The 14,682-nt window shown below is 38.1% G+C and overlaps 1 protein-coding gene across 39 annotated transcripts in view; it reads left to right on the top strand.

Annotated features, from left to right (window-relative positions):
* The window catches only part of RIMS2 (regulating synaptic membrane exocytosis 2), a 765,985-nt gene that overhangs the window by 547,639 nt on the left and 203,664 nt on the right, over window positions 1-14,682 (top strand). For 2 of the 39 annotated variants that reach the window (XM_065398064.1, XM_065398062.1), the window contains 2 exons: window positions 6,535-6,600; window positions 10,794-10,856. The exons of the other annotated variants lie outside the window; for them this stretch is intronic. In XM_065398064.1, the coding sequence (XP_065254136.1) occupies window positions 6,535-6,600; window positions 10,794-10,856 (129 nt within the window). The remainder of the gene's footprint in view (window positions 1-6,534; window positions 6,601-10,793; window positions 10,857-14,682) is intronic. 39 annotated transcript variants of the gene reach the window in all.

The raw sequence follows: 14,682 nt of genomic DNA, 5'->3' as shown, positions 1-14,682 counted from the left end.
GCATTTGGAAGTGGATTAAGCTAAATTGAAAAAAAAAAAAAAAAAAAAGGCACTCTTTGTGCAGAATAAGAGTTGACACGGGGATTTTACGCAGAATAGCTATTACACTTTAAATTCACATAGCATATTTTGCACTACCTTGTAGTAAGTAACAAGAAGTGCTAGTATGGTGCTGCATTTGGAACGGATTATTAGTGTACAGTTCTTTCTACAAAACACTAAATGTAAGAAAAATGTCTGAATGGTTTTGTGGGAATGCTACAATATGAAGATATCACTCCAACATGCTATGAAATTATTAAGGCCAGATTCTAATCTCATTTAGTATACTTAATGGTAGATATTGCCATTTCTTTAAAGGAGGAGCTGAGATGTAGCTCTTCTGCACTTGTTCATTGCAGGAACTGAAAAATTTCTCCTACACTCGCTCATGGTTGCCATCTTGGTCTCACTCAATCAGAAGGACAAATCCTCATAGCATTTTTAAAGCTTTGTTTTGTATTAAAACGGCATAAAATCCCTTTAGTAGCTGTAGAACTGGCTTCAGAGATAAAAACAAAAATAAAATGGTAGCCAGAATTTTTACAGTCCCACAGAACTCTTCAAATCCCAAAGGTACCTTGTTCAAATATTCCTTCTCATACATTTCCTTGGCATGACAATTCCTCTCAGGACTCTTCCATGTCAGGACAGCTTGACAAGCTCTGCCTGCCTGCCTGATGATGTAAAGTTTAATTGGCCGGTGATGGGACAATAGGTGGGGAGGACTCTGAGTTACTGCAGAGAATTCTTTCCAAGGTATCTGGCTGGTGGGTCTTGCCCACATGCTCAGGATCTAACTGATCACTATATTTGGGGTTGGGAAGGAATTTCCCCCAGATCAGATTGCAGAGACCCTGTGGGGGTTTCGCCTTCCTCTGCAGCATGGGGCACGGGTCACTTGCAGGTTTAAACTAGTGGAAAAGGTGGATTATCTGTAACTTTATGTCTTTAAATCATGATTTGAGGAGTTCAGTAACTCATCCAGAGATTATGGCTCTATTACAGGAGTGGGTGGGAGAGGTTCTGTGGCCTAAAATGTGCAGGAGATGAGACTAGATGAGACTAGATGATGGTCCCTTCTGGCTTTAAAGTCTATGAGTTATAAGACTGAACACCCTGAAATGCTGTTACCTAGGAAGCTACCTACAGTAGAGTTTGGCTATTCTAAACTGAATGATTAATAAATCATCACCATAGATTTTGTTGTTTTTGTGGCTTGTGCCACCTTCCCCAAGTGAATTAACAGTAGGTTAATTCTGCCATAACTGCGCAGACAGACTTCTTAAGGCAGTGCTGCATACGTTCACGTCACACTCCCCGTCGGTGCCCGGCCCTGACTGGGGAAGCTAATGATCCAACCAGTGAACCAAATTCAGTGATGAATCCTGGTCACCTGCCATCTGAGGCACGTTGCACACATGCTAAGAAGAAACTTTCCTAACACTTTCTATTACAAGATTCTGTTTTCAGGTGGTTATAACTTTGCCAAACCTCAGTCATTTGGGCTAAAACTTTCCATGATGATTGTTAGCCTCAGGCAGATTATATTATTAATATATATGATACAATGGTTCATTTGTCTCCAAAAACACTGCATCAAGTATGGTCCTGCCAGGGCTGCAAGCCTACTCCTCCTGGCTACCACCAGCCACTGTGGCATGGACAACTGGAACTCAAAGCAGAGGAGACTGTCCCTCTCTGTCATCACAACAATGCACCACAGTATGAACTCTGTCCCCACTTTAACTGGATCACTTTACCATTTTACCAACCTATGGTCTCCAAACCAAACCAATTACTACACCAGGCATTTACAACTCCTTGTGTAAGTGCAGGGTGGGGGAGGTAATCTGGTAAAGGGGTGTGTGCAGAAGCATGAAAGGGGGACAGAGTTTAAGTTATGGTGTCTTGTCTGTGGTGTACAGTACTTGTGATAATGATAAGACTTGCACTTGTAGGTGCAAGAGCAAAAGATATATATTGTTAAGTTGCTTAAATTTTCAGTTAGGTTTGTATATTAGCTGTTATTGGTGGGTCTACGAGTCAAAGCAAGTAGAGCAGGTCATTCTTCGCATAGAAATGTTCTTGGGGATCATTGTCCTGACAGAAAAAAGTCCTGTATTCTGTTTCTAGGGAGCATGACACTAATAAAGCAATTTCACTGTGCAACTAAATATCTGCTCTTGCTCAGGAACAAAACAGAATATGTATTAATATAAATGGCAATATGCCCTGTACATCTGAGATTAGAATCTGACTCCTCCATGAAAATTTTGAACGATCATGAATTTTTAATATAGCTACTTTATTTCCTTTATAATGTTTTCTTCCTTTAATAGTGTTTGTGTGTGTGTGTATAAAAATAGCTATTACTTACAGATTATTTTGCCTAATATGAGGACTATGGTTCCTTTTTAAAAAAAGATTTTGGATTTATATGCATATTTTTATCGGGGAATTTTGGTAAAGCTCCTAGAGAACATAAAGTGGGTTAATCAGAGTTTAGAGAGATTTATACAGCAGAGTATATAAGCTGTTACAAGTAGGGTTTTTTTAACCTCAGAGCATTGAGCAGTACTTCTTGAAACTAAATTAGTCACATTTTGTACTTTGGATTCTTCATAGGAATTGTGGGTTATTGTGCCCTGTTGTATCTTGATAAAGTCGTTTAGTATTCTTCCCCATTGTTGCATTTTACGTCCTCCCATTGCAATTTACTCACTAGATTTCTTAATTTCTCAAATCTGCTGTGCTGATTATCTAATTAGGTGTTGTACTTCTGTAGCCTTTGAACTCATTGATTATTATGGTGTATGCACGTAATTAACGGCCAGTGGTACTAAGCTTCCTCATTATTCCCACATTCTCTATTAGTTCCCCCTTAATCATAAACAGATGATCCAGCTGCATTCTTCTCTGCTTGAATCTTCTATTTTATTTGTTAGCCTAAAGCAATCTTGTTCATTAAATCCTCCACAGCTATATTTTAAAGGGCTCCCTTACAGCCTTTCAGACTCAGGTGAAACTTTTACATTGAAGTTATGTTGCTTTATAGGTATGATTCTGGCATTTAATATGAAGAAATAGTGCTTTTTGTAGTTTAGATCAACATGTAAACAAGTTAAGCAACAGCCACGTTAGTATTATCTCCAAATTACACAGAATATTCAAAAGGTACCTCAGTCACCACTGTGTAACCAAAAAGAGAAAAATAACAATCAAATTACAACTTCCAAAGTACCTTCAATTTGAACCCCTCAAGATTGCTTACAAATATAATTCAAGCCTCACAACATTTCTGTGTGTGTGATTATTCCCAGTTTACAAATGGGGAAACAAAGGCACAGAGAGAAAGAGGGTATGCAGTTTGCCAGAGATCACATAATAATTTCACAACAGAGCAGGAAATATATTCCTGGGGCCAGATCCTCCACTGGTATAATTCTGCATAGCTCCATTAAAGTCACTGGAGCTATGCTGATGTATAACAGATGAGGATCTGGCTCCAGATCTTCTGAATCACAGACTTGTGATTCAAGAAGACAGAGACAATTCAACCAAATTGTTGCATATGTAAAGCATTTCTTGAAATCATGAAAAGAAATTAGCCAATTAAAATAGCTATCTTAATTCATTAGTTGATTTTTACATAATAAAAAAGCAGTTACCCTGGTTCGTCTGAGTCTGGTTTCAGACTGTGGGCCAGATCTTCAGATGGTATAAATCACATAACTGAAGAATGGAGCTATACCAATTTATACTAGCTCAGGATCTCACTCTGAGAGTTCTCATTTTAGCACCTGTGCTAGTCACCTAAAAGAGAAAAATTTTGAACAGTAATGCCAGAACATGAAAGTGTGTATATGTATAACTGAAAACCCATATGTGAATTGTGAGATAGTTTGAAACTTTGCTCAAAGCCCTGAGTAGTTGTAACAAACGTCAGCTGGAGTCAGAAAAGAAATCTAGTAAAGCAAAAATAGCCCTGTGCAGGCTTAATTCAACTATCAAAATGGCCTATTGAGGTTCAGAGTGCCTTCAGATTTAAGGAATGTTTTGATCTCTTCAATCCAAGTGGCATGTATCTATCTATGTTGACATTCCAGTTATGAGAATCATCTCACCAAGTTTTAGTTAAATCTAATAGATTATAGTCTCCATCATTCTCCTATTTTTTCTTGTTTTTCTTCCGTATTCTGACAGTTCATAGACACTTGAGTGCTAATTAATGCAGAGTACGTAACTTATTCTTCAGTATCTGTTAAAAAAAATCAAAATAGTTTAAATCTTCTTTCTTGTTTTGAGTTTGTGTTTTGGGAGTACATGAAAAATTTATTCAGTTATGCAAAATCTTCCCTGCTCTTCTCATATTACCTAGTTTAACACCTGTCTAACAAGCACTACCACGTCTGAATCCAATTTACAACCCATGTTCTCTCCTCAAGAACTGTTCCTTAAATCCAAACACCACTTTTTTATATACTGTTAGTCTTTACTATTAGTCTCATACCTCTTTCACTTTTACTTAACACCGAATGTCTGAGAAGATAAGCTACATCAATTCCAAATTCAGTTCCTGAAGTCATTCTTCATTATACTAAATATTCCTTCACAGGTGTCATTTATTCTCACATGGATTACAATCACAATCACTGGGAATTCTCCACAGTTCATAAGGATATCAAGCATTATTTTATAACATATTTTGTACTGACATCCAGAAAAAGGCAGGGAATCCTGTTTTTTTCTGGCCCAAAGATATCTTGTAGCATATTTCTCACTATGGACTCATTAATCAGGATTACTTGCTGCTTCTGTCTGTTTGACGGTTGCCGTGCAGTGCTTGCTGTTAATCATTCAGGGCCAGCTACTTACCTCCTGTGGGCTCTCCTCATTGGACTCTTCTTCTTTCTTGTCAATTAGACTAGCCGTTGTTGATATCAGTTTGAGATGGCTGCCTGTGTGTTCCTCTTTTGCTCTTCCTTTAGCTTCTAGTCTTTCTAGATGTTGTATTCTTCAGCCTTTCTTTATATCATGTCTCCATTCCATTACAGGTTTTCAGCTTTTCATAACTCTCCTGATAATCATTTCATTTGATCTCTAACCATTTCAGCTTTCTTTATGTCTTTCAGTGACTTAGCTGCCATTTGAGTCCACCTGTGTCTCCAGAGTAAAAATCTACTTGTACTTCACGTATAGCTCTCATGATCTTTGTTCATAAACAAAAAAGGAACCTATGCCACATCAAACTGTCTTAGATCTTTCAATAGCCATTCTTTATGGCAGTTTGCTATTACTGCAGGAACCCATTAATACCAGGATACTCTGTTAATTCAAGCAACAATGCCGAAGTGGGCATTCACCCACGAAAGCTTATGCTTCAATACATCTGTTAGTCTTTAAGGTGCCACAGGACTCTTTGTTGCTTTTACAGATCCAGACTAACACGGCTACCCCTCTGATGTTTGTTAATTCATGAACTCCTGGTTTCCAACTTGTAGTTGACCTCTTTTAATGTAATAGCCCAGATGGTTGCACTAGTTGGTACCCAGCCCAGTTTACCACACAGCACCTAATTTCTACTCAGATCAAAGTCAGCTGGCCTTTCAGAGTTTTACTTGCCCTTTTATAAACACTCGGGAAATCATTCAGCTGCTTTCCTCCTACATTTCTTTCCTTATTCACAAACTCAATACAATGATTTTGGTTCAGATCACAGTTCACACTTCCACAGTCACTCCGTTTAAATAGACTCAGAAGAACTCAAAAGTATAGCATAATGGTCTCAACATTTTTATTACAAATTCATTTTAAAAGGAAAATATTTTGTGTATCTAGTCTAGCTGTGCCAATATTCACTAGTCACACTCATATCAAACTTGAGTTTTGGGTGGACTCTTTTGAATGCTTCCCTTCTCATCTGGCATCTCAAAGCCCAGCTTCATCACTTAAGAGACCATACTGGTTTTTATTCTTTTAATATGCCTTCATGACCCTTTTATTTTCATCCTTTTTGTTTACATTGAAGGGATTATGCTTGGAGAACAATGGAAGCTGATTTATGCATGTAGGTGCAGGAGACGTATTTCTCATCCATTCAGCTATTTTATTGCCCCACTTTACAGTAAGGAAATGAATTTTTGATTTCTGTTAGCAATCATGGAATTTCACAACATCCATATCTTATTTTTGCTGAAATACTCACCTGCTTAAACACCACTTACATGCTGACATGACTGAGCTGGTAGGAAAAATCTTTGTATAGCTCACAAAGCCTGAAAACATTATTAATCATGGCTGAATACTAATTGAATATGAAAAAAATTAAATTAATTTGGCTTGAATATTTATGTTTTTAGTAGCTATTGCTGTACAGGAAGTGGACTAGCATACTGTATGTACATCATCTCTATGATACAACAAGGAAAAACACTCAATTATAAGGCACTATTAAAATGTCTAAAATATCTGTGCTATTTATTTCATATTCAGGAGGACTAGGCAGGAGAGAAGAGTGCCTAATACATATTATGACGACACTACCCATACTCCTGAAAGGTATTTTCATTTATATAGTAGAAATAGATAAGTTTTAGTAATATAACATTTTGTGAGCAGTGTACTGTAGAATTATGAATTGGCCAAGAATCATGATACTGAGATTTACAATGCATTTCATGGAGTATTTGTTTACATTTGGAGCAATCAGGCTTCATGGTTTGAAAAGTTAAATGTTATTTTAGTACTACATGAACTACTTTCTGTATTTTAAGTACAAATGTTACCTGGAAACATGTTTATTGGTAGGGAGGAGTGGGGGAAAATACCAACAATGTAGGTGAGTTAGGTGTTTTCCCCCTTAATTTCAATATGCCTCACATAGCTAGGATTTTCAAGTAATTTTATTGTTAAAAGGGCAGTGTAGTTTTCTCAGTTGTATTATTTTAAGGCTCTGATCCAGCAAAGTGCTTAAGCATATGCTTAACTTTAAGCATGCAAGTAGTTGCATTGATTTCAGTGTGATTAAGCACATGCTTGAGTTCTTTGCTGAACTGAAGACTAAGTCACTATTGTCCCTCCAAAATTTAGGAGGGACATCTGAAAATTTGCACAATTCTGAGACTACATCTAGTCAGCTCAAAAGTGTGAGAAGAGTTGAGAGAATTGGTAACTCATTAACAACAAGCTATTTATTTAGTCTACATTCAAACATCATACACAAATACAATCATATTTATATCCCTTTTGTAAAATTTAGATTCGTATTTATAGATTACAATTGTCTATAGTAAAAGACCTCTATAATATTTTTAAATAGAGGTTTGATGTTTTACTGATATAGTTATTACAATATAATTAATCCAAACAATTAATTTTCTAAAATCAAGATGGTCTTGATCATTTCATAAACAGCCACTATGACAACTTTATAATTAATACAGCACTGATTTAGTTTTAAATGCTGTTATTAATAAAAATAAAGACACAAAAAGACACTTCTCTTCCTAAAATTATTATATTATAAATAATTAAAAATAAATGTAAGCATAATCATCATAATAATGTAAATTACCTATTAGGCAAGGTCATTGAGTTAGAATGGAATATGAGCCATTCCAAGGCCATGGAGTCATAATGCAGAAAACAGGAGTTGACTGTATTTTACATATGTACTGCAATTTTTAACAAATGGTCTTATCCACTGCTCTGGATGCATCTACATCTAGTCCAAAATGCCCGAGATAGAAAAAATAAAACAACCAAAAATCAAACCAACTCAGTTGCACCAAATCCCTGAGATCAAGCCACAATTAGAACTTTACCACACTCTAACCCATCAGCTTACTCCTATCCCTAAGGAAAAGGCTGAGGGAACAAATGGGCATTTCAGTATGACCCGGAAGTAAACAAATTCTCAGTTTAGCAATCTGATATGAGAATCAGATTTCACAGTTGAGGACCCCTAACTGAAAATGCATCTCTCCCCCACCCCTAGCATTCTCCCAATTTAACTAAGATATTGAGTGCCTAAGATGATCTCAACTGTCATGTTAAAATATGAAAAGAGATGGAATCTCAAAGGTAACCAAAGATCCAACCCAGTTAAGGCTTTACAGATTAAAACCAGAAATGGATTGAAAAATCAGTGAAGATCACCAAGGATAACACACCTCCTCTAAGAAACACCCTTTAATGAACGGACCATCATGTTCTATGGTTTCAGTAATCCAAACCTGAGTTGACAAAATGGCAGATCACTGATACAAATTTTGAACCTGAAACAAAAGTTTGCAACATGTTGGTCAAGCACAATGATCAGGAGCACTCTTGCTTTCTGCTATTGTCTGATAATCCAGAACAGGGATCGGCAACCTTTGGCACGCGGCATATCAGGGAAATCCGCTGGCGGGCCAGGACGGTTTGTTTATCTGCAGCGTCCGCAGGTTCAGCCAATCGCAGCTCCCACTCGCCGCGGTTCGCCGTTCCAGGCCAACGGGGACTGCGGGAAGTGGCGGCCAGCACATCCCTCGGCCCACGCCACTTCCTGCAGCCCCCATTGTCCTGGACCGGCAAACCGCCACTGGATTTCCTTGATGGGCTGCGTGCCAAAGGTTGCCGATCCCTGATCCAGAAGCTGGTGGGTCCTGTGTAAGTTGCCTCATCCAAGCCTTGGTCCTGGCCAGATATTACATAACCCCATCAACTGCTCCAGCCAAGTTTGATATGAAATGGAGATGAACTGCTGAGTGACATCCACATAGTAAAGACGCAAGTAAAGCCCATACCACTTCATTGTCTTCCCTCAACTACCTAATATACACATTGATCAGGAAGGGTGACAGCAGAATTGTGTGATACTCCACATGAGATTGCTCCAATTCTACACCCTGAGACCTCAGAGGAAAGAACTGTGTTACTCAAGGACTACTCCATCCATTCTTGCCATGTTTTGCAATAGTTTCAGCAAATACCTTGTGTTCAGCAGTATCAAAATCACTAAGAAGTTCAGCATAGACACCTGGTCTGGGATTTTCAATGGAGCCCAGAGAAATTAGGCATCCAACTCCCTTTGATTTTCAAGGATCCCATAGACTTCTTTGAAAATCCTGGTCCTGGTTCTTGTTCACCATCTTCAGAAGATCATTGATCCATGAAACCACTGTAGTCTCAATGCTACATACCCAGGCCACTTGCAGGAGATCTGAGGATTCCATGTAGTACCAAAGTTGATTTGCATCACCATCTCTCTAACCCAGAGTTATATGAATTGCACGTTTCCAGAGTTTTAGGGTAATGAATGGTAAGAAGATTATCATGTGGTTTCTGGAAGAAGGACAGGTATTTAACTTAGAGGTTGAGACTCCATCTGCCCAGAGTCTCTTTTTCCAATTCTGCTTCCATTCAAACATAACTGTAGCGATGCGCGGCTCACCCCTATGGCGCTTCCTGTTGGTCCGGTATGGAAATTAGCTTTCCAGCCTTGGAGCACCCTCTGCAGGCCAATGTCCCACTGTCGCTGGCCCCATCTCCCTCCTAGACCCCGGTGCCCCTCTCCCTTGGGTGCTGCCCCCTGGCAGTACCCCACTCTCTGGGCTCCTCTCCCAGGGGAATCCCCACCCTCTGTCCCCACCTTGCCTCAGTGTTCACTGCCAGTCCTCATCTAGCCCCCGCACTCTGGGGTAGACTGCAGTCCATATTGCTCATTATTGGCAAGGGGGGGGGGTTGAACCTGCTGCCTCCACCTACCCCCGGGCTGCACCCCTGCAACCGCAGTACCTTTTCAGGCCTCTGGCTAGGTCTGCAGCCTGGGGTTTTAAAGGCAGGAGCTCCCCGGCTCCCTTGCACCATTCCCCACTCCGGTACCTTACTCAGGTACCAAGCAGCCAGGCCCTTCTCTCTCTGCGCCTAGAGAGAGACTGCCTGTGCTCCCGGCCCACAACCTCTTTATAGGGCCACCTGTGGCTACTTCCCCAATCAGCCCAGGTTTTCCCTACAACAGCCCTCTCCCAGGGCTGTTTTAAGCCCTTCAGGGCAGGAGCAGGTGGACACCCCGCTACAATAACCTTTCTACAAACCACTTGATGTTGTTTTGACTGATGTTGCTGATGTCATGTTACACATGTTTAAATCATTTAGCTCATCTAGAGCAATGCAGAGTAATGATTGTCATTTCATTGATTTTTCATTGTGGGGCCTGAATGAAATGCAACACCCCCCTCCGCCTCCCTCCAAAACAAATAAAAAATCCCACCAAAAAAAATCTTCAATAGATAACAGTAAACAGAATTTTAAAAAATGCTTTACTATTTAGAGGTGTTTTTAGGACATAGGTAAAGAAAATGGTTTGGCTTACAGTATATGGCTTTTAAGTTTGACACTATCCCTCTATGGTCTAATCTTAAAAGTATTCCACACAGACTCAAAGGCAATGGAAATATTGCATGAGAAAGCTTTGAAGGATCAAACCTTAAAGAAAGAAGTTAATAGGCAAACTTGCTGAAAATGATAGAATTCACTTACTGAAATATGTTGGGAATTAGATCTGGAAAAAATATACATAACTGTTGCCAGAAAGCACCTGTTTTTCCTGATACCTCTTAGCAAAGAAGAGGAAATGCAGAAAACGTATTGGAAGCAATTGAAAAAAATCTCCAGATTAGTGAGAAGCAAATATGACACGTGAATTATAGTGTTTTTAATATTACCTATATTTATTTATAACACCTCTTTATTTTAACTGCATTGTAAAGGTGGTACAATGGTGCAAGTTCATGGGCAGATCATGTAGTCAATGGTTCAGCTGAAAACTATGGGTAAGTAAAGAGTGTAGTGTTACCAAATATGTGTTCCTAATCTGCTTGTAGAGTTGACTAATTGTAGTAACAAATTTTATTTCTGACATCATGTAAATCATCCTCCATTTCTTTCTCCACTGATCCCAGAAAAGGCATATTTGTTGGCTTGTCTCTTTCCAAGGTTTCTATTATGAGGATAGAAAGAACAGTGATGATGCTTGAACTACTTTATGTGAATCTTTTTAATATGTTGGGCTGTTCTTGAGAAAAAGGATTATGGTGGACAAAGGACACATACAATTTGGAACAAGATAAGTTGAAGTCCAGTACTGAATTTAGCTTAAAGAAATTGGACCTGATCCTACCAGCCCTTAGGCAGTGAGCAGCCCTATTGGGTACTTGTTGAGTGGGATCTTGGGGGATCAAGCACATAGTGCGATGCATATAGTGGTCAGTTCTGAAGTCCTTACTCCCATTGATTTACTGGGAATTTTTCTGTAGTGAGGGCTGGTTAAGGTCTTCATCAGTGGACCTGCAGTGTTCTGTTCTTTTCTTTTCTTTTCTTTTCTTTAACAATCATTTTATGTAAAAACGCCTTATATTTATTTTAGGATAAATATGAATTCATTGTATAAAAATAATAACCACTTATCTGTCTCTGTCCTATAATATTTTAAATCTCAAAAATATGTTTTAAATTACACAAAATGAAGCCTGTAAATATAAATGGATATTTGAAATGCTACATGTATTGTGCTAATTTTTCAAATATAAAGTAGTGTAGAAAAAATTCCATAACCATTGAAAGAGTACAAAGTTATATTTTCATTTTGTTTTGTTAGTAACATTATTTGTGTCTCTAGTATGGAAATGGTGTATTTATTCATTTTTCTATAGCAGCACAAAGTAGACATTTAACTTTGCAGAAATATTTAGTCAAATGTATGTTTGCCTGTATAAAACAGATGAACAAGTCTCAAGCTGTGCTGATCTGAATATTATAGACTGTACAAGTGTGAACGATTGACCATGTATATTGAAAGAAATTGTAGATACGTGACCACTTATTTTAATATCTTTAGGACTAAAGATTTAACTAAAATAGTAATTTGTATTTGCTCTGTGTGTTCCAGTGTTAATGAGAATTTTTTTGTTAGCCATCTAGTCTGGCATCCTTGTATATCAGAGGCCACCAACACCACCCATCCAGAGAATTATGACCAAAGTAAAAAAAATTAATCAGTGTTCCTGCTCCGCAGCTATGTTTGTAACAGACTTTTGGATGGGCCCCAGAGCAACATCACCATCCTGCCCCTTTTCTTTCTGTGCACTCACCTGCCTGCTGACTTTTTAGTTTCAGTTTAACTGGTAATGGGGAACATCCTCTTGCAGAGCCTGGGGTAGAGCATGTATGTGAGCTCCCCCTGAAACAGTGCATGAGCAGCATGCAAATGAGAGAAAAAAATGAATGCTTTTTATTATCTTTTTCTGTTCTAGATATATAAGATATTCCTTGTGACAGTATTAGGTACAAAATGTTCCACTTATTATTTGTTTTCCAATTTGACAGTTTCCCTTCAATACAAGATTCCATCAGCACATCTGCAATTAAATGATCTATCAGCAGTTGTATATAAAAATATATTTGTATTGAAAATTGACATACCAGGTCCTAGCTCCGTCTTGTTGTTTTTCTTAACTCCAAATTAGAAAAAATATTAATTTGGTCCATTTAAACTAATGCTATGGAGTGCAAAAAAAAGTTGTAAGTCTAAGCCATTTTGTTGCACTAGAAACTTAGAATACATTTATTATTTATCGATATTTCTTAGGCTCAACTCATAATAGAGGTTAATATGGTAAGGTATCAGAGGAAAAAATAACCAAAGTTTGTAATTCAAGAAACAATTTGTGTTGGTACTCTGTGTACCAATTTTAATTAAGATCAGCACGGCTGTTACAAAAAAAGCAAAAGTTGGTTTGGGGAAGCTATGGTTCAATTTGTCATTTAACCAGACCATTAAGAATATTTTGAATATTTTAAAAATCCTTAATAATTATGCAAACTTTTCAAATAATGAAATTAATTACATTATTATGAGAGGAATTAAACAAGGGATTAATTCCATGGACTTTGGGCCAAATCCTGACCTTTTTTAAAGTCAATGGCAAAACTCCCATTGACTTCAGTGGGGCCAGATTTACACCCTGCAAGTGGTCCCATTGACATATGGCACTATGGCCTGGTGCACAAAGTTAAGCAGATACATAAATCTTTCCAGAATCAAAGCCTTTCTGTGGACTCTTATAATTATAATTAAAGATCTGCCAGGGTATCAGTATTTTAAAGCAAATTACTAGTGAAAAATAAAGGAAAATTAAATCATAAATTGTGTTATTAGTAGCATCTAAGATTTGGAACAAAACCCCAGAAGCAAGGAAATTCAGAGCAGAGGATGAACCTTTGTGTCTAACTATTGTAGGCTGAATTATATGTCATGTATTTCATTCAAATGTAGTGTTCAACCCTGAAAGGTTCTGTGAACTCAAACCCAGTCCAGCAAAACACTCAAGTTTAATTCTGAGCCTGAGAACAGTCCCGTTGACATCAGTGGGAATACTCATGTAGTTAAGTGTTTTGCTGGATTGGACTAGAGTGTTCAGCACCTTAAAAGAATTGAGCCCTTATTGGGCATTGTTTCTGTTTGTATTGCCTGATATATCCCTTACTTCTCATTCATTAAATTACATGTTCAGTTGGGAATTTTGAAAATTGCGACCTTGCATATACATCTTTCCATTTTAAGGTACCATTTTAATTAAATATTTCAGAGCTTTCCAGTGAGTGGGTGAATTTATGTATACACTGAATTACCTAGGGGAAAATAGCATTTTAAACATATAATGTAAGACTTAATTCTGGATTTTCATGTTTGAATAATTTTAGTATTTCTATTAACATTGATATGATTATTTTTAAGAGGTTTAGTATACTCAGTTGTAGGGAATGGGCTGTGGGAGAGGAGAAGGCAGCAGAAGAGAAGCGAGATTAGAGGGAGAGAGTCAAAAGTGGTTGTTGAGATACAAAGCACCGCTAAAAGGCAGTTGTGTTCCTGTAGGTGGTGGGAGGAGGGAGAAGAGGCCCCATGAGTACAAGAAACCTGGGGTGATTTTTTTTTAAATTAATATATTCAAAATGATAGCAAAAGGGTGTTTACATTTGTTCACATTCACATAGTAAAAGGATACTTTGAATAAATGTCCAACCACTCAAACTGGTTTTTCAAAGATTTTTTGTATTAAAATTTAAAATTAAGGAGCCATACTGAAATAAAAATAAGTCAAGCCATGCCATTGTATGCATGCAGAGGTCCCTGTACCATGTGGGATTGGTATGCTTATTTTTTGAGAAATAATCTTAGGGCTTGTCCACACATAGACATAGTGCATGTAGTGCACTCTGACCTTCTGCTGTTTGAAACAGCAGTAAGTCAAAGTGCACTACAGAACTGTTAGAGCTTGTCTTCACTGCAACAGTTAGCTTGAGTTAGTACACTCAGGTTACTGCACTCAAGATATGGTAGCTTGAATGAGATGGACCACACTTTAAAACAGCACTGGAGTTACACATTGATTTGATTAGCGGCACAGTGATTGGATTAGCAGAGTGATTGGATTGGCTGCTGCTGAGTTGTTGTAACTTGAGCTGTTGCATCCTCGCTGCATTAATAGCTGGAGCATCAGCATCACTCAGGCTTCAACCTACCCACTCCTGACAGGTCAGCTAGCTCAAGGCCAAAGCACCACTTAACTCAAGCTAGAGATTTTTGTGTGGACAGGAGTC

The sequence above is a fragment of the Emys orbicularis genome, chromosome 2 (assembly GCF_028017835.1).
Source record: "Emys orbicularis isolate rEmyOrb1 chromosome 2, rEmyOrb1.hap1, whole genome shotgun sequence".
NCBI lineage: Eukaryota > Metazoa > Chordata > Testudines > Emydidae > Emys > Emys orbicularis.
This window is presented reverse-complemented; position numbering and strand designations above follow the sequence as displayed.